Here is a 19899-nt window from a genome sequence, read left to right on the forward strand (position 1 = left end):
TGGAGTCGGACTTAACATTAGCACTAGGTGTATTACCCTCACCTGTACCCTTAGGATTTGTTGGAGTTTGGGGTTGTGAAACCCCTTTCTCGATGTCTTTCAATTTTGCTTCCATCTCTTTAAGGGCGTGCAAGGTGTTTTGGCCAATCTGAGTTTCTACCTCATAAAATGATTTCGAAACATCTTCAAGAGTCCTCTCATGATGAGATGCATTAGTGAAACCAACTAAGGGCTCTTGAAGATTCTCATAATCATTTGTAAAGGCATCACTCCTTGAACCTACGGGCTTCATATACGTGTCTACGACATTTGTGCATCCTAATGAGACATCTCGACAAAGAGAAATAGGAGGGCATTCACCCGTTAGGTGATCTCGACTTGCACAAATGCTACAAACACTATCAATCACTAAATCACCATCATGCATATCTGTAAATTCTTTCCGAGACACGTTGAAAATTCTATCATGTACTTCCCCATTTTCCTTGAAAAAGCATATGCCTCCTTTTGAGTAATGGTCTCCTTCGGCTATATCTTCGTCACTCTTAACGGGTGTGTCCCAATCTTGGGCCTTGTCCGCTAAGAGGTCGAGATACTCCCAAGCCTCATTAGGACTTTTACTCATAAACTCTCCGTTGCACATAACTTCCACGAAGTGTTTCATTTTGGAAGTCAAGCCATCGTAAAAGAATCCGATGACCCTCCATGTTTCGTAGTTATGATGTGGGCATGCGAGAAGGAGGTCTTTAAATCTCTCCCAACATCTAAAGAAGGTCTCCTCTTTGTCTTGCTCAAAGTTCATAATTTCTCTTCTTAAGGTGGTGGTTCGATGAGCGGGAAAGAACTTTTTCAAAAACACCCTAGTCATCTCATCCCAACTTCTTATAGTCCTAGGCCTTAAAGAATGAAACCATATCTTCGACTTTTCTTTTAATGAAAACGGAAATAATTTGAGCTTAGCGATTCCCTCAAGTTCTCCATTGATTGGGAGTATCGAGCAAATCTCATCGAACTCTCTCAAATGAAAATATGGATCTTCATTCTCTAAGCCTCGAAATATAGGAAGTAATGGAATAATCTCAGGGTCTATGTCTAAATTACACACATTACTCGGAAATATGATGCATGAAGGTATGCTAGCCATATTAGATTCAAGGTAGTCCCTAAGAGTTCTAAGCGGTCGATGAACCTCATACCCATCATTCCGACTATCATTCCCATTAACATCCATTGAAGCACAATTAAAAAAATGCAAGCAATCACAAGTGTTCAATTCGACTACAACTATCAATAATAGACAAGATGCAAATGCACTTAAGCTGCTCAAATAGGTAAAGGTTAGAGAACGATACTAGAGGTGGCGTTTGTTACCACAATTGGATCCTCTTCCCTTTTCTTGTCTCTACCTTTTTATCCCCAAACTTGTTTGCTTTCGTCCTTTAAAGCTCCTTGGATGAGTACCTCAAAGAAAACAAGAATTAAAAAGAAACTAAAAAAAACAAAGAAAATAAACGTCCAAGTAAGCAAACAACACTAAACTAATGAATAAAACACGTAAACGATATCTAAACTACTAAACCTATCCCCGGCAGCGGCGCCAAAAACTTGATGCACCCGAAAAGGTTACACACCCAAGCGGAGGTATCAAGTAGTAATCCGGCAAAGCCGGGATCGATCCAAGGATAGGAAGGTAGTTGGGATATCGAAGGGCTTATCCCTCGGTCTAGATTTTACAAGCTCACTTAGACTAAAAAGGAGAGAAACAAAGATAAATGGGGGTTTTGTAATTGAATAAGCAATAAGAAAATAAAGTAAGTAAAGCAAACTAAGATATCAATGTAAACGGGCAAGAGAGATTCGAGAGAAGAGTTCGGAGGAACAAGAGTCAGGGAACAACAAGTAAGTGAGGTGTCGAAGTCCGAGATTCCGATGTGGTGGACTAACAACTATGTACGGTCCAATCGAATGGATTGATGTAAATCTAGTCTCGATTCCTAAGGTGGACGTTCATAAGCACTACGTATGCCCGGAGATAATACTTAGTCAAACAAACTACCTAAACGATTAAAACCGAATCATCGAAAATGTCGTCTAGTCGCCTAATTATGTGAAGTGCATGACAAGACACATGAAATTTGAATCTAGACTACGGTCGATATCGATCACCTTGCCTCATCGATTAACTATGCGAAATACTTGATAAGACACATGAAAAACGATTGAAACAAGTAATCAAAATGAGAGAACATCAATTTATTATCAAAACTTTAAATCATCACATAGATAATCACAAATTCATCACATTTCATCTCATCAACAACACACAAGAGTTAGCTAAAATGTTGAATGAATAAAAAATGAAAAGAAGATGAAGAGAAAATCCTCCTTTTTCGATGTGGTTCGAGGCTAGGTTCGTCGGAAAATTTGAGTAGTTGAGGTTCAGCCGATTTCCCCTTAGCAAATTTGTGGATTTCCCCTTAACAGTGCATAATGGGTGTCCCCGAGCAAAAATCAGATCTCCCCTTAACAACCAGACTCATCTTCTTCATTTAGAACCCACCACCATTAAAGCTCAACTCAAGGTTTCTCTCTCTAAGATTTCGCCACCAAAACCAAATCAAACACAAGGGATAGCTAGCAACTAGTGAGGGGAGTAAAAACCCTAAGTTTTCCGGGCAAAATGATAACCGGAACTAGCCTCAAAGTCCGGCCAAGAAAATGAAAGAATCCGGTCAGATTTGATGAGGTCCGGCCAAGGTGATGTTGTCCCGGGTTGCTACAACCAAGTCGCGTCCCGTGAAAGCTTTCTGGTGAGATCCGAGCAGCAGCTATGCAGATTCCAAGCAGCAGCAGCTGTACCCGTACTGTTGAAGCTATCCCGAGCTCGTCAATGGCCATCCCTTGCTAGCAGCCGCGTCCTCCATTGCGGCAACTCGGGCTGCTGTTCGAACTAGTTGGGGACGCGTCCTTGCTGTTCCCGTGTTTGCAGCCGAGCTGCTGTTTATTGCTGCTCGAGCTGCTTCCGGCCAAGACTAGGCCGGCCCTAGTGTTGGCCGGCCTAGCTTGGCCGGCCTCTTCTTCCTTTCTTCTCTCTTTCTCTTCAACACCAAACTCTAGAAACCTTCTTTGATCAAGAACACAAAACCCTAACCTCTAGCTACTTTCTCTCTCTAACTTGTTTGGTGAAGAAGAAGATGAATAGTAGATCTTTGACCCCTTTTCTCTAACTTGAGTCAAACCCTAGACTTAGTCAAAGTTTGACTCAGTCTTTAGACTACTTCAAACCCTTGACTTTGTCTATCATTAAAGACTCTTGACTTGGACCATAAAGGGTGCCCATAGAATCTCTATTGTTCTCTTCTTCTTTGGACTCTTTGGTTGGGCTTCTTTCTAAAGTAAGGGAGTGCCTTCATCTTGTCTCTACATTTAGAACCAAGGGGTGCCTTCATAGAATCCTTGTTTCAAGACCGAACCTCGGCTTCTTTCATTCACAACTTTTCCGTCCGAACTCCGAATCGACTTCCGTTTTCACCGTCGGACTCGTTATTGACCTCACTTGTTGTTTGACTTCTGATATTGACCAAAATGACCAAAATACCCCTGGTGTTCTTTTCTTCCCTTTTGCCGCATAAGATGAAAATGTGATAATTCGCTCTCCTTATTCCGAATTACACGCCAAACCCCAAATAAACTACCTAGCAATGAAAACACATAAATAAAACTCGAAAAGAACTAACTCATCAAAGTTAAGTGACCTAAATGTGGCATTTTCACGCCACATCAATAATCAGATTCCTTACTTACAAGTCCAAACCACAGTGACAAGTTCCAAAGAACGAAAGTTTGTAAATGTATAATGTAGTTGCGAATGGTCTCAGGGTGTCAACGAGTAAGAAACCAGCAAAAAATTTCGCAGAGACAAGAGTGAAAGAGTTTAACAGAAACATATATCATCATTACTTCATAAACACCCCTATCCGATTATCACAAATAACACACAACCTGGGAACACACACACATACACAAAGCTAAACCCACGTCCACATGGAAGTAAAAAACACATGAAAAGACACGTAAACCGCTAGAGTTACACTACTCCTAAACATAGGGGACTCTTTGGGGGTTTTTGCTCCATTGTTGCAGGCATCAAGGTTGAAGATTGCAACAGCTCTTGTTGTACCTATTGCAACATGGGCTTAACTTTTGGATCTCTCTTGATGTTGTTCCTAGCACCATAAGTAACAAAATCATTATAAAAATAATAAGGAAACGAGTCATAGTTTTCTCCATAGTTGATGTAGGAATTTTTTTAAGCAAACAAAAAGAGGAATGCAGTGAAGAAGATGTTGTTGGAAGGGAAGAGAAGAAGAGAATGAATTTGATGTGTAAAATAAAATTATAATATTGTTTTAATTAGACTCGTTTATGTACGTTGATGTCAATCCGAACCACATTTTAAACGAACTAGAGTCAATCCGAATTGATCTTCTAACAGATCCGCTACAGAACGAATAAGTTTATTTTTCAAGTGATTCATATCATCAAGTGTACCCTTTCCAAAATAATTTTTTTTTTCTGTTTTAGATGAATGTTAATGAATGTAGTAACTAACTACGTATTTGGTGTTTGAAATTAATTTTAGAATTCCATAAATATGGTTCTTAGGTGCCTAAGAGATATGACACCTACCTTGTCAAGTGGAGTTGCAGTGTGGGCAATGACATGCCCCCACCATCCATAAATTTTTGTATTAGCATGACTTGGGTATGGACACATAGAAAGAGGACTTGTACGAAAATGGCCATTCATCATCAATTCAATTAGTTCTGATGGAAACCTCCAAAGTTTTCATCTCTTTAGGAATGCAAGTGAAAAGTATCTTTTGCTCCATTTGCTTCCATTTGAGTAAAGAAGTTAATAGCTTCTTTAGGGTTTGAGGTTCAACATAACCAGCAATCATAACTTTCCTTCAGGACTTAGATCAAACAAACATGTGCAGTCTCGCCCATCTTTTTTAAATGATTTTGAGTGGTTTAACTCATGATTATCTCCATAATACTAAAGGTTGTATGTTTAGTTCTTTAAAGCATTCGATCTGTACCCATTAACATTGGTTACACCCTCGTAATTTTCTCAACCAAACTCGTACAACATCGACCAAACCACTACATTGAAACATATGAATAATTGTATTCTGAAGAAACAAATTAGATTGAAATCCTAGTATGATGTACCCTGAACAGTTTTTTCATCATAAATGTAATACAAGATTCCATTTTCTTTGTCCTTACTATATTAAGGCCACTTGTGTTCAGAAACTAAGCTAGACACATGTGACTGTTGATATTTGACTTTGACTCTGTTTTGGTTGTTCCATCCTAGATCATAATTTATTATCAGTGTCTCAAATAACCACCACTCTATTTTGTAAGTGTCATCTTTTGGCCTGAATTTTGTGTCTGTAAAGACATCCGGAAGAAGCAAACGATTGGTTATGGTGTTAGGCGAGGAAAGTTCGATTACATGGATTAGGTATCTGAAAGTTTTAGTAAATTGTGTTGGGTATTAGCAGTGAACAGTTCAGAAATAAAAAATAAAGTTGTTAATATGGTTATGGCATCGACGTTTAGGGCAAGCCTCCTATTATGATCTTACATTCTGATGTTTGGGGTCCATCTAAGATTCCTACTTTGGTGGGTCACGGTGGTTTGTTATCTTTATTGATGATTGCACTAGGATGACTTGGGTGTGTTTGATGAAATCTAAAAGTAACGTAAAGTTATTGTTTCAGATGGTTCATAAACCTTTAGTATTCAGTACAACGCAAATGTCCAAATACTTCGTAGTGACAAGGAAGAAGAGTATATGAACCATGAATTTCAAATTTATTTTGATTCTCATGGTATTGTTATTCAAACTACTTGTCCATATACCCTCAACAAAATGGGGTCACTGAAAAAAAGAATTGTTACTTTTTAGAAGTTATCAGGGCTATGCTGACCGACGCACATATGCCATTATCTTATTTGGGAGAAACACTTCTTGCTGCAACCTATTTAATCAATAGAGTACCTTCTAGTACTATTGAGTTTAAGACTCCTTTTCAAGCTCTATCAGATGCTACAACCTCTCCGACACTTTCAAGTTTACATCTCCGTATCTTTGGGTGTGTAGCATTTGTTCATCTTCATGAGCACCAACGTACAAGATTAACTCCAAATGCATTAATATATGTATTTGTAGGGTACGCGACAAATCAGAAAAATTACAACTAAACGAAAATTTGGTACATTAGATGTTATCTTTCATGAAGATTCCAAGTATTTTTCACTTGAGCCTGAACTTCAGGGAGGAAAAAGCAAGCGGGAATTTCTGACTCTTGATTATGAAGAAATAGATAATAATGTAGAAGAGGATACCATAGGATCTAACATTGAAGTAAATTTGATTCCTGAAGAAACAATTAGAGCTGAAATTGAAATTCCAGAATTACCATCACCTGAATCGGCAATGGAAGAAAGTGTTATTAAAGTCGTTGAACCAGGGGTTAATAATACACCAAACCAATTGCTTGTCGAGGATATTCCTGAAGCACCTTCTGAACCACCTTCTGAACCACCTAGAAAAATATTACAATTGCGTAAAACAAGAGGTATCCCTAAGCCGACATATGAACCTGAGTTGTCTAGTAGAGTCAAATATCCTATGAGATGTACCGTAGTTTAATTCTTACGATTGCGAAATAAATTAAAATATAAACTTCATGTTCGGAAATTTATAAAACAACTTAATACATAGCGCATTCATAAGATGTACTGCAACTCAATTCTTACGATTGCGAAAAAAATTAACATTTGTAACAATTTTTTGAGTAAAGGAACATGAAAAATGGTTAGTAAACATTCAAATTAAACAAAAGATAATCTCCATCAAACCTAAAAAATGTTGCAAATGAACAATTGTAGAAATTCTTATCAAATAAAAAAGGTTCAAGGCTACATACAATAACTAGTTTCGGACTACTAAAATGTCAGGCCGACCCTTGCAATATGGGAAATCACTTTCTTTATCGTTTGACGGTGTTTTGGGAAACAATAGAGTAAGAAGAATATTTAATTAGGGAAGGAGATGATACTTTTTATAAGAAGTCGGATAAAAGTCGGAGAAAATGAAAATGTCCCATGTGAAAATATTCCGACATGATAAATGATAATCTTGAAACGGAATATATAAGGGAGAGTTTATAGTTGTTTTTTACCAAATAATAGTGATTATTTCTACCAAATTATGAGAAGTAATAAAAGAGAAGAGAACATACTACATAAGTCTGTATGTCCGTATGATTCTAACATTTTAGGTGCAACCTAAGTTACCCAAGGTCGTTTCATTAGACCGCTAACCGCTACGTTGGTAGCAGGTTTATAGTACACGTTTTAGTCCAGCACCCAAAATAAATAAATATTAAGAACAAGGCAGGGAAAAGACAGAATAAAATACCCTGTTAAATTCACGATTATATAATAATCGGAGATATGAACATACAATAATGACACGATATTTAACGTGGTTCGGTCGGATACTCAAGACCTACATCCACGGAGAAATAATTCTTTATTATAGTTCACCACATACAATTTTATGTGGGTTTGATCGGTTACATTGGTCAGACATAACTCGATGAGTTTGATTCCTAGAACCCTCTCCTATTTATAGATGACTTAGGGTTTAGGGTTTCCTAGTTTCTGATTACTAAACTAGGAAATAAGACAAAATCTATCTAATATTACCATTAGATAGTTACAAGAGATATTCTGAATATATTATACTAATATTACATATCTTCACCAATCTTCAAATATCTTCAAATATATTCCGAATTCTTCTTGATCGTCGGATCTCGTCTTCTCGATACGTCACGTACATACATGTGTTACACACGTATATTATTTCTGCAACTCATCTTCACCGCCGGATCTCTTATTTACGATCCGTCTTATATCTTGTATTCTATTACCCCCCCCCCCCCCCCCCCCCCCCCCCGCAAGTTGGAACATGTAAATTTTGAAGTGTCCGACTTGGAGAGAGAAAAATGAAATGTTTCTTGATTCGTCGTATTCTTGCAACTCTTAGATTATGGATGCGTTGGAAGATGATTGAACGATGATTAAGTCACAACCAAAAGGTTGGTATATGCGGTCAAAAAATTGAGCGAAAACCAATGACAACGAAATGACATGTATTTTTCTCATGTATATAAAGTTGGTCATTGTATGAGGAAAATGTCAGCAATTAAAAAGTTGTGATGAAAAAACGTCAAGTATGAACTGAAGAAGTGACAACATAATAATGTTGTTTTGTTTAAAATCGACAATAAATCATTGTCGGAATACCAAAAAGTATTGGATAAGTAACAACCAAAACGATGGTCGACATGAAATTCATTGCCAAAGAAGGCAAGATCGCGGATATAATTCCGGAATTAAAAACACTTTACAGTTTGTGTTAACATTTTAAAGGATGTGTGAACATTTTGAAAAATGTTCACCACAATTTCGTATTAAAGATGTTCAGATCATTCTAACGTTTTCTAAGCATTTTAAGCAGTGCCCAAACATTTGTTAAATTGCAAAGCAGAATTCAATTTAAAATACCTACACTTCTCCGCTGATGAGAGAACTTTTGATTTTGAAACGGACACACTCCGTCGTTGTGTAACATTTTCCAATTTGCCTTAACATTTTATAACATCCCCAAAACATATGTTAACAAGTCAAAGACATTTCCTAATGAATCCAAACATTTTACGGCATGCTAAAACATTCGCTGTAATGTCAGTAGCATTTGTTCATAATCCTAAACCATGTATTCATTTTGTTCCTTCCATTTGCAGAATTAGCAACTATGGAACTCGATAGATCTCTTTCCACTTCTCTCAAACAATGAGAAGAATAAGTGTGAATCATGGGGAGACATATTTACTAAGATTCGGCAAATATTTCCTGGTGGTGTCAAAACTTTTCGTAGGTGCAACCAACATTCTTATCACAACAGTGCGACATGTCGACCCCAACTTTAGTTGTCATTCTTCACTATGTCCTGAACACTATTTTAGGATGTTTGCATATGTGTTCGGTTTGTCTTCGCAAATTCTCTTTTTGTCTTCACATTTTGTTTACTTCCGTAGACATTCTGAAAAACGTTGAATGAATGGATTGTGCCTTCATATATTTTCTTAAACAAAAATGATATTTATTTATCTTAATCAAACAATGTTACAACATTCCGCAAAATGTCTAAACATCTTCGGTGTTGTCGTCACATTTTATTTATTTCTTAACACATTCCGATAAATGTTGAAAGAATGGATACTTACTTGGCTAAATATTCTTTTGTAGATTTCTTTTTCATCCAAAACAAAGGTAACATTGTACATTACATTCTTAAGAATGTTAGAACATCATCAATTGTACCTTCATATATTTTTAAACAAAAATGATATCTATTTATCTGAATCATATAATGTTAACAACATGGCCAACATTTTGTCACCATTTGTCAGCATTTTGTCAACAAAAGTGAATATTGCCATCACTTTTGTAAACATTCTCAAGAATGTCTAACATTATCTATTGTGTTTTCATATTTTGTTTCCTTTGTCAGACAAAATATTTATTGTCTATGCATCTCATATTTTTTGAAGAAAAAAATATATTAAACAAATTTTCTCCATATTGTTTACACATCAAGATCCCAGAGCAAATCAATGTCACTACTTAACATCACAAAATAATTTACCACTTCATTTTTTCTTTTACATCCTTCCCAAAAAACGTTGTTTCTGCTACCACACTTTCAATCAAGGTTCAACCTCTAGTATAGCGTATTTTTCTCCAATATCTTGTGGGTTAGCTCTGCCCTCTTCTTTTGGGCCAATATTTGCCAATCTTCTTCTTTTGTTTCTTTTTTCTGGCCGCTCTCAGACAGTTTACCACCACTTCTTCGATTTTTAAAATAACAAACAGACCGCAGTCTGAGCTGTTGACGACATAAAGGAAATGTTACCGACATAATAAAGAGTGCTTCAACATTCTCATCAATGTTACCAACATAATAAGAAATGTCACAACATTATGAGGAATGTTTTAAGACATTTTCAAAAAGATGATAACATAAACACTGATGTTTCGACATTATGAGAAATGATCACATAATAAAGATTGATGTTCTCACATTGAACAAAATCATAAAGAGTTAAAACACTTACTTTTCACCCTGTGAAGGGAATGTCGATGCCCTATAAATTCTACCGTACTTTCTATTGCTACCAAACGTTGTAAACCCTGTCTCTTCCATGACATTTTCAACGTAAGCTGCAAATTCTTTTGCATTATACATAATGCTTGAAGAACAATTTCTGCAATTCTTAAACATTCTTGTATTTATGTCAACATTATCAATAATGATTTAACATTATTCGAATTATTTGAGAAGCTATTTTTGTTATCACCTTGCACACCTAAACATTATTTAAAATGCTAGAACACTGTCAATAACGCGAGATCATTTTCCAAAATGTGTACCAAAGAAATCGGGTGCCACTGGTTTCCATAACTTTACACAGAAACCTAGGAATAATGTCGCTGGTTTCAAAATGCCAAAACACATACATTAATGCAGGAACATTCATGAAACATACTCCAAAATGTTTTGAAATTATGTAAAATGCTTAAAGAATATCTTACCTTGGTATGTGATTCAGTCACCTTTAATATTTTTTTTGCCTTTTTTACTAGGCCCTGCATTGTTGTCTCTTCACTAGCCCTCTTTCTAGGGCTAGCTCTTTGTACAGCCTGTTGTCTTGCTGATGCTTCTCCTTTTTTTGTTGTTGTTGCTTTCACGATCTTTTTAAATGTTCTGCACGAAATGATATGTTTGTAAGAGACCCCCAACATGTTGACAACAAAACCAAAATGTTACTACACAACCCAAAATGTCTACAACATATCAATATTTGAAATGTGACAACAAAACATTGTTTGAAATGTTTAGAGAATATCTTACCTTGGTATGTGATTCAGTCACCTTTAATATTTTTTTTGCCTTTTTTACTAGGCCCTGCATTGTTGTCTCTTCACTAGCCCTCTTTCTAAGGCCAGCTCTTTATACAGCCTGTTGTCTTGCTGATGTTTCTCCTGTTTTTGTTGTTGTTGCTTTCACGAATTTTTTAAATGTTCTGCACGAAATGATATGTTTGTAAGAGACCCCAACATGTTGACAACAAAACCAAAATGTTACTACACAACCCAAAATGTCTACAACATATCAATATTTACTTAGTAAAAACCACAAAATCCATCAACACCCCACTAAATGTTAAAACATAAACCAAAATGTCTGTAACATTGACCAAGAACATCACTGTAATAATCAAGTAAAACCCCCAAAAATCATAAACAAAGTACTAAATGTCTCCACATAACCCTAATTTTTGGCACACAACCCAAAATGTTAAAACGAACCATTCATTTCATCAACAAACCAAACCCAAAAACTGGACTTACAAACACAAACCCCCAAATGTTAAAACATAAACCAAAATGTCTGCAACATTGACCAAGAACATCACTGTAATAATCAAGTAAAACCCCCAAAAATCATAAACAAAGTACTAAATTTCTCAACATAACCCTAATTTTTTCAACACAACCCAAAATATTAAAACAAACCCGTAATTTCATCAACAAACCAAACCTAAAAACTTGACGAAGAACCATAAACCCCAAAATTAGCTACTGTAAAGATGCATGCTTCAAAATCTCAAAAACAAAATCCATAAATGTTAAATCATAAACCAAAATGTCGTCAACATTAACTAAGAACATCAAGTTAAGAGCAAGTTAAACCCCCAAAAATCATTAAACATTTTACCAAATGCTTGAGAACCATAAACAAAGTGCTAAATGTCTCAACATGACACTAATCATCAACAAACCAAACAAAAAACTTCACTTACAAACACAAAGCCCCAAATTAGCTTATGTAAAGATGCATGCTCAGAATCTCAAAACAAAAGCCATAAATGTAAAATCATAAACAAAATGTTTGAAAGAAAACCCTAATGTTTGTAACAAAGTCCAAAATGTTTGAAAGAAATCCCTAATGTGTGAAACGAAACCATAACGAAGAACGCCCAATTATTATCAACAAAGTCCTAAATTTTTGAAACAAAACCCTAATTTTTGAAACAAAACCCTATTTTTTGAAACAACCCCTTAAATGTTTAAACAAAACTCCAAAAATTTCACTTACCAGTACACCCAAAATAAGCTTCTGTAAAAAAAATAGAAGAATCCTATTGGCTCTTTTCTACCTTACGAGCCGATGAATGCTCCCCCACTAAAACCCCTAAGTGTTCGTTTCAAAAAATGCACCTTTTAATTAAAAGTAACAACCCTAGACAGACGAAGAAGATGGATACGATCGGATGCCTTGAAACGTTAGAGAGAGAAAGAGAGGAGGTGGAAACGATGAAGAAGCTTTTGGGTTTTTCTTTTTCTGAGTTTGTGTTTGAGATGGGATGTGGTAATGAAGAGAGAAAAATGTTGGGTTTAAATGTCACTTCGGCTGACATGTAGCATGTGGGTAATGGCTGGAAATTTTGAGAAATGGAGAAGGATAGGAATGGGCGGGAAATGGAGTAGGGACACAAGAAGGCAGGTGAAATGTTATATGAGGTTAGTAAGGTATTTTCATCTTTTGGGTTTTTTTTTAGATATTATTCCGAGGTGGGTTTTGTTTAGTATTTTGAGCCCAATTTTGGGCTTCAAAATTTTCCTCTCTATTACAATATGAGAAAGAAAAGATTATCAGGTTTTTAAGAGAGAGAGATGAAGAAGAGTCGAAAAGAAGAAAGAGGTGAATCACCATTAATAACCTCAGTCTTCAAAATCTTCTGTAACCGAGATGAAGAAGAGTCGAGAAGAAGAAAGAACAAAAAAACCCTAAAAATTTATCAAGTTTTTAAGAGAAAGGGAGACTTTAAGTAGGAAAGGGTATTTTGAGAACCAGAAAATTAGAAAATGACCTTATTAATAATTTCTCATATTATTTTAGAGTTGATATCCTATATGGCCCCCTACTTTGTGACCAGCTTCCTTTATGGCCCCCTTTTTAAAACATTAAAAAAAAGTTATTTCCACCTCACCCTCTCTCTCTCCACCTCATCTCTCTCTACAACTCACCCCTCTCTCTCTCTCCAACTCACCTCTCCCTCTCTCTCCAAGTCACCATTCTCTTCTCCGATGAAGGTCGCCTGTCGGAAAATTTTTCAGCCGGCGACTTTCATCGGAGAAGAGGGCGGGGACTTGGAGAGATAGGTGACGTGGAGAGAGATGAGTGGTGGAGAAGGAAGTGAGGTGGAATTTAGGTTTCGTTTTTTTATTTTATTTTGAAAATACATTAATAAGAGGGGTAGTTATGACATTTGTCTGAAAATAGGGGGTCATATTTGAATTTACGAAAAAAATGGGGCCATAAAGGAAGCTGGTCACAAAGTAGGGGGCCATATAGGAATTAACTCATTATTTTAAGGGTTAATTCCATTTTGGTCAGTTGGTCATTTTGGCCCCCTAAAGATGACCAACTGACCAAAATGGCCCCTAAAGATGACCAACTGACCAAAATGGCCCCTAAAGATGACCAGCTTCTAATTTAGCCCCCTTTTTCATTTTTCCGTCTATTTCTCTGTTTTTCATTAACTACTCTTTACTTACATTACCAATTTACCCTTCTTCCATTTACTTTTCCTTATTTATTGTCAGATATGAGAGAGAAAGAGTTGTTGGAGAGAGAAACTACACATTCACTTTAGTCCTAACTTTTTCTCTCACTAAAATCTTTTCTCAATTACTGTTCAAGAATCAAATTTGTTTATTCCTAATTTTCTCTCACTAAAACTCTTGACCATCTCTTTACTTTCTCTCTAAATACACTCATTTCACTTTAGTCCTAACTTTTTCTCTCACTAAAACTATTGACCATCTCTTTAGAGAGAGAAAAAACAAAGATGGAATTTTACTGTCATGTACTTTGTATAAACTAGCTAGTTTAGTAAAAAGCGGTTCCCTTTCGGCTTTTGTCTTTCAGATTTAGGGTTCTTCACTTTTTGTTTCACACTTCTATATACCAAAGGAATTGGTTTTGATTCAGAATTTTAAGGCCTACACACAACTAAGAAGAAGTTCGATTTGAATCCCTTAAGACGGAGATATATAATCAAAGCCCTAATTATTCTCTTTCTTAACCCATAAAGTGTGAGTTTCTTCTCTCTCTATGTCTTTACTTATTTCGATCGTTCTTTTGGTTGCTTTTCATTTTTGACACCTTTTAGTACTAGTTTGGTGGTTGTGTTTGGTGTGATTCTAATTATTATTATTGTTATTATACTTCAGTTGGTGAAGTTTGGTTAGAAAAATGGAATTTGATTTTTCAGTAAGTCCTGGTTGATTTGCTTTTTCCCCTTTCTATGAATCCAAGATTAGAACTTATAAGATATAAATCCATGCAAAATGTGGAATATTGATTCAATTTAGTACTTATTGACTTCAGAGTATCAGTTTGAGTTTGGATTTTTTGTGTGAAACAAATTGCTGTGTTCAAAAACTCGTTTTAGGGTTTGGGTTTTCATTTTGGATTATCCTTGAGTGGTGGGTGGTTACTAGATTTAGGGTTTCTTTTGAGAATGGCATCAAGAACGAGGAGATTAGAGAAACTATTATCAGCTAGGAAATCTTTGAAGATTAGCCTAGAATAATCAAAAGCTCTTGGTTTTGCATTGGAAAAAACTGGGCCAAGATTAGAAGAAATTATCCAGAGATTACCATCTCTAGAAGCCGTTGTTCGTCCAATTAGAGCGCATAAAGATGCTCTGGTTGAAGTAGGAGGCCACATTGATCAAGCAGTTGGTCCAGCTGCTACTGTTTTGAAGGTTTTTTATGCCGTTCATGGACTCGAAAAATCTCTCTTACCAGATCCTCGTTCCGATTTCCCTGGTCAATAGTTTTAGTGAGAGAAAGTTAGGAATAGACAATTTGATTCTTGAACAGTAATGGAGAAAAATTTTTAGTGAGTGAAAAAATTAGGACTAAAGTGAATGTGTAGTTTCTCTCTCCAATAACTCTTTCTCTCTCATATCTGACAATAAATAAGGGAAAGTAAATGGAAGAAGGGTAAATTGGTAATGTAAGTAAAGAGCAGTTAATGACAAACGAAGAAATAGACGAAAAAATATAAAGGGGCTAAATTAGAAGCTGGTCATCTTTAGGGGCCATTTTAGTCAGTTGGTCATCTTTAAGGGGCCAAAATGGAATTAACCCTTATTTTAACCTTATACATCAATACCCATGTTATTTTGCCAACTCTTAGTTAATACATAATGTTACATGCTTTTTAGTTATTATTAATAATATATAAACCTAAACAACTATTTTCCCTTTATACTAATAATAACTCAATAATAACTCAAGTTCAATATTCTTCAGATTTGCACTTCCAGTGGATCGAACCTGAGACCTCTGTATTGTAGAATAATGAACTAACTAACTAAACTACCAGTTACTGGCGAAAATTCGGTGGAACTGTAGAAGCAACCAATCACATTTACTTCCAAACTTTTGGTTAGAGAAGTGGGTCAGGGCCTCCGCTAATAGCCCCAACCCCTAATAGTATTTTGGGCGGATGCTTTTAGCAACGCCCATCACAACTCCTAATATTAACATTAATGTTGTTTAAAAGACCGGGTCGACACAGGTTGGGTCCGGGATTGGCCAACGGATCAGGCCGACTCAGGTTCTTACCCAATTTCGGGTTAGGCTTCTGTTTTGTGCCCGACGGGCCAGGTCCGGTCCGACAAAAGTCTGAGTTCGGCCCATCTTTTTTTTTTCCTTCCTATGTTATTTTTCCATGAATTTTGAAAAACCTATTTTGAATTTCTCTTTTTTAAATTAGCTTGAAAATTTGTTTCTATAAAAAAAAAGTTTTGGTGGGCAAAAATAAGTTAGTTTGCTAGAATCCTTAAGCTTAGGAGCAATTGAATTAAAATTTCTTTCCAAAAAAAAAAGTCACTCATAAAAATCATTTTCAAAAAATCTTTCCTATTCGTATTTATTTAAATCATGCCTATTAATTATTCTCAAAAAGTCATTCCTAAAATCATTTCAAAAAAATCATTCTAGAAAATCTTTCCTAAATTATTTATATAAATAATGCCCTATTTATTATTCCCAAATTTTTTTTTTCAAAAAATCATTCATAATCTTATTTAAGTAAATCATATCTTACTAATGATTCTCAAAGAGTCATTCCTAAAATCATTTCCAAAAATCTTTTGTACACTTATTTACTTAAATGTCCTATTAATTATTTTCAAAATCATTTATTTCTGAAAAGTAATTCCTAAGAATCATTTTCAAAAATCATTTCAGAAAATCTTTCTTAAACTTATTTATTAAGTCATGCCTACAAATTATTCCCAAAATCATTTTAAATTTCTTTTTCCGAAATATCATTCCTAAACAGTTTCGAGTAAATTTTGTAAGTAAATCAAATCTTATTGATGATTCCCAAAAGATTATACCTTTACAAAAAAAATATTTCATCAACAAATTTGCTTTAAACAGTGGTGTACTAACTACTAAGAGACCGGACCGGGCCCTATATGAATTTTGTAATTTTCTTACCTAATTAGGTGTAATTTCGTAGTTTTGACACATACTATTTTTTCTTTAAAGACTGAGGGTTTTCAACTGGAAATTTTGGGATGAACACAAACATTACATAGAAAAAAAATTGGTTTTGGGAGATATAGAAGAGAGAAAGAATTTTAGCTACAGTAATGGCAGTGGGTAAAGATATAAGATCGCTTCTCGTTACCAAGGATAGAGACTTTCTTATGCGTAACAATGGTGACAAGGTACATCCATTCTATCTCTCTCTCAATTATTTTTTTCTCTCGTTCGTATGATGATTTTTAATTGATTATTGAAGAATCGTTCTAGGTCGAAAAACAAATACTTCAGTAACCAAGAATATAGTATTTGTATTTTCTCTCATTATTTCTAAATTATTTTGTTTGGTATGAACACAAACATTACATATTTAAATGTTTTGTTTTGGAGAAATTGTTAGAGTACAAGGATCGAGATAAATCGAGATCCGAAGATATCTGTATCAACCATCCAAGATATATAAAGATATTATTTGTACTTATCCTATGCAGAGTCCTGGGAAAATAAGATACCCAAATCACTCTATAAATTGAAGACTCAATACAACTCAATTCAATATAAAATAGAGTTAATTCTTATATGGCCCCCTACTTTGTGACCAGCTTCCTTTATGGCCCCCAAATTTCTGTAAATTCAAATATAGCCCCCTATTTTCATGTAAATGTCATAACTACCCATCCCATTAATATATTTTCAAAATAAAATTAAAAACAAAAACCTAAATTCCACCTCACTTCCCTCTCCACCACTCATCTCTCTCCACGTCACCTCTCTTTCCAACTCACCTCTCTCTCTCTCCAACTCACCACTCTCTTCTCCGATGAAGGTCGTCGGCCGGAAAATTTTCCGACCGACGACCTTCAAACTTAAAAAAAAAAAATCTCTCACCTCTCTCTTTCTCTCTAAAAATTCCGGCGAAGGGAAATCCCTTCGCCGGAATTCTAGTCTGTTCTTCGACCAAAGCAATGCCCTTTTATGTTTTGTGTGACCCGAGGCCATATTTGAATTTACAGAAATTTGGGGGCTATAAAGGAAGCTGGTCACAAAGTAGGGGGCCATATAGGAATTAACTCTATAAAATACATGGAGGTCAATCGATTCAATATAAAATAAATGGAGGGACGAATAGAATTTTTGTTTTCGGTTTTGGTTCTCCATATTATTTAGTTAAAAGATTTTTTAGTAAATTTATTTATTATGATACATGGCAGGTTCTAGTATCAGAACTAGAAGGAAATATGGTAGCATTTTACTTTGCTACAAAGGAGTACCGATCGTGCCATCAATTTCAGCCAATCCTAATAGAAATGTACGAAAAACTAAAAGAGAAGGGAGAAAAATTTGAAGTTATACTTATTAGTATGGATGTTGATGAAGAATCGTTCAAAAATAATTTCACGGAAATGCCATGGCTTGCTCTGCCATTTGAAGACAAATGTGAATACGAAATTATCGACTATTTTAAACTTCAAGCAATACCAACAACAGCTGTTATTGATAAAGATGGAAAAACTCTCACTTCCGATGCATCAAATTACATTTTTCTTCATGGAATTGAAGCATACCCATTTTCTACTGAAAAGTTGTTGGAATTGGATGAGGTTGAGAAGTTGAGAATGGAAACACAAACACTGGAGTCACTTCTTGTTTTAGATGAACTTGACTTTGTTCTTGGCAAAGATGGTAACAAGGTATGGTTCTAATTCCTTGTTTGTTTAAGAGCCACGAATAAAATAGCGGTGTCCATCGTACTAGGCTGACCCCACATTTACGAAGCTTGGCCTCGCCCGAGTAGCCTGGTCTATTTTACACCAATAGGTCAAACATTAACAACATGAACTTGAGAAGATTGGTTCCGTGCGACATAGTAACAAGAGACTATGATCTCACTGGAATCATTTTTTTCTTATGCAATCTTTAGTTTTGTTTGCACATGTTCCCAAAAAGTCGGTTTGGTTTAGTAACGGTGCTAAATTCATGTTAAAACGTTAACAAGAGACTTTATCAACAGTTATTAACATGGCTATTTCAACCACTGACTTTGTGTTTTTCATCAGATTCAAGTAACTGAACTCGTGGGGAAAACTGTTCTCTTCTACTTCTCCAGAAAGACATGCCATCAATGTGTAGTTTTCACCCGGAAGCTTGTCGAAGCATACAATGCTATCAAAGCCGAGCATCCTAATGATTTTGAAACAATCTTTGTCTCGGTTGACAATGACGAAAAATCATTTGAAGAATACTACTCTGAAATGCCCTGGTTAGTTCTTCCTTACAATGACAAGAGAGAAGCTTCATTAAGATATAAATTGAGAAACTTCGGTCTTCTGCCTCACCTTGAAGCAGTAGGACCAAATGGAAGAACTATACTAAAAGAAGCAAAAGAGTTAGTCCTATTCTTTGGATCGAAATCATATCCATTTGATGAAAATCGAGTGAAGGAGATGGAGGAAATGGTTGCGGAAATGGGGAAGGATTGGCCGGAGAAAGTGAAGTTTAAGCTCCACGAAGAACATGAGCTCGAATTAGGTAGAACGAATATGTATGTGTGCCTTGGATGTGAAGAAGCTTGTCAAGGATGGGCATATAAGTGTGATGAGTGTTACTTTTACATTGATCCTAAATGTGCTTTAGAAGAGGAAGAAAAATCCAAGGATCAGAATGAAGGTAAAATTAAGGGAAGGGTATGTGAAGGGGGAGTTTGCTTATTTTGAAGTTAAAATCACGATTTTTTTTAATATGTTTTTTTGTTTCCTTGAAACTTGCCAGCTAGAACACAATAATATTATTGTCAAAGATTAGGCATCCTCAAGTAATCACCTCAATGGATTGCGTATTCATCTTCAGTGTTAAAGTATGCTTATGTTTGATGGCTTGTAATTAAGTCTCCACTCTTTTTTTTTTTATGAGAACGTAATATTCCTATAGTAGAGCGTTCATGCGCATGTTGGAAGAAATTCCAATATATGTGGGCTCACATATATATAGACATGTGTATGGCTATCTCAGTAATTGTCAAGTCGTAAAGTGGTCTATATGGATTGACTTGACTAGTGGGTATCAAATTGTCATGGAATAAACGTGTAGAGACCATTAAGTGATTTCTAATTTGATG

At 35.5% G+C, this 19899-nt stretch overlaps 1 protein-coding gene and 1 non-coding gene across 2 annotated transcripts; both read left to right on the forward strand.

The window, feature by feature from the left end:
- The first annotated feature begins 713 nt into the window (after positions 1-713).
- On the forward strand, positions 714-820 carry LOC147568833 (small nucleolar RNA R71). The gene has a single exon (XR_015231605.1). It is a non-coding gene; the product is annotated as a small nucleolar RNA R71 (small nucleolar RNA).
- Positions 821-16813: 15993 nt separating this feature from the next.
- On the forward strand, positions 16814-19711 carry LOC147568834 (putative nucleoredoxin 1). The gene is made up of 3 exons (XM_086655223.1): positions 16814-16969; positions 17996-18475; positions 18842-19711. The coding sequence occupies exons 1-3, from the start codon at positions 16892-16894 to the stop codon at positions 19496-19498; spliced, it is 1215 nt and encodes a 404-aa protein (XP_086511349.1). The 5' UTR covers positions 16814-16891; the 3' UTR covers positions 19499-19711.
- The last annotated feature ends 188 nt before the right edge of the window (positions 19712-19899 follow it).

Source organism: Eschscholzia californica, unplaced genomic scaffold (genome assembly GCF_041429995.1).
Source record: "Eschscholzia californica isolate CP2 unplaced genomic scaffold, dmEscCali1.0.p SCAF_1, whole genome shotgun sequence".
Lineage (NCBI taxonomy): Eukaryota > Viridiplantae > Streptophyta > Magnoliopsida > Ranunculales > Papaveraceae > Eschscholzia > Eschscholzia californica.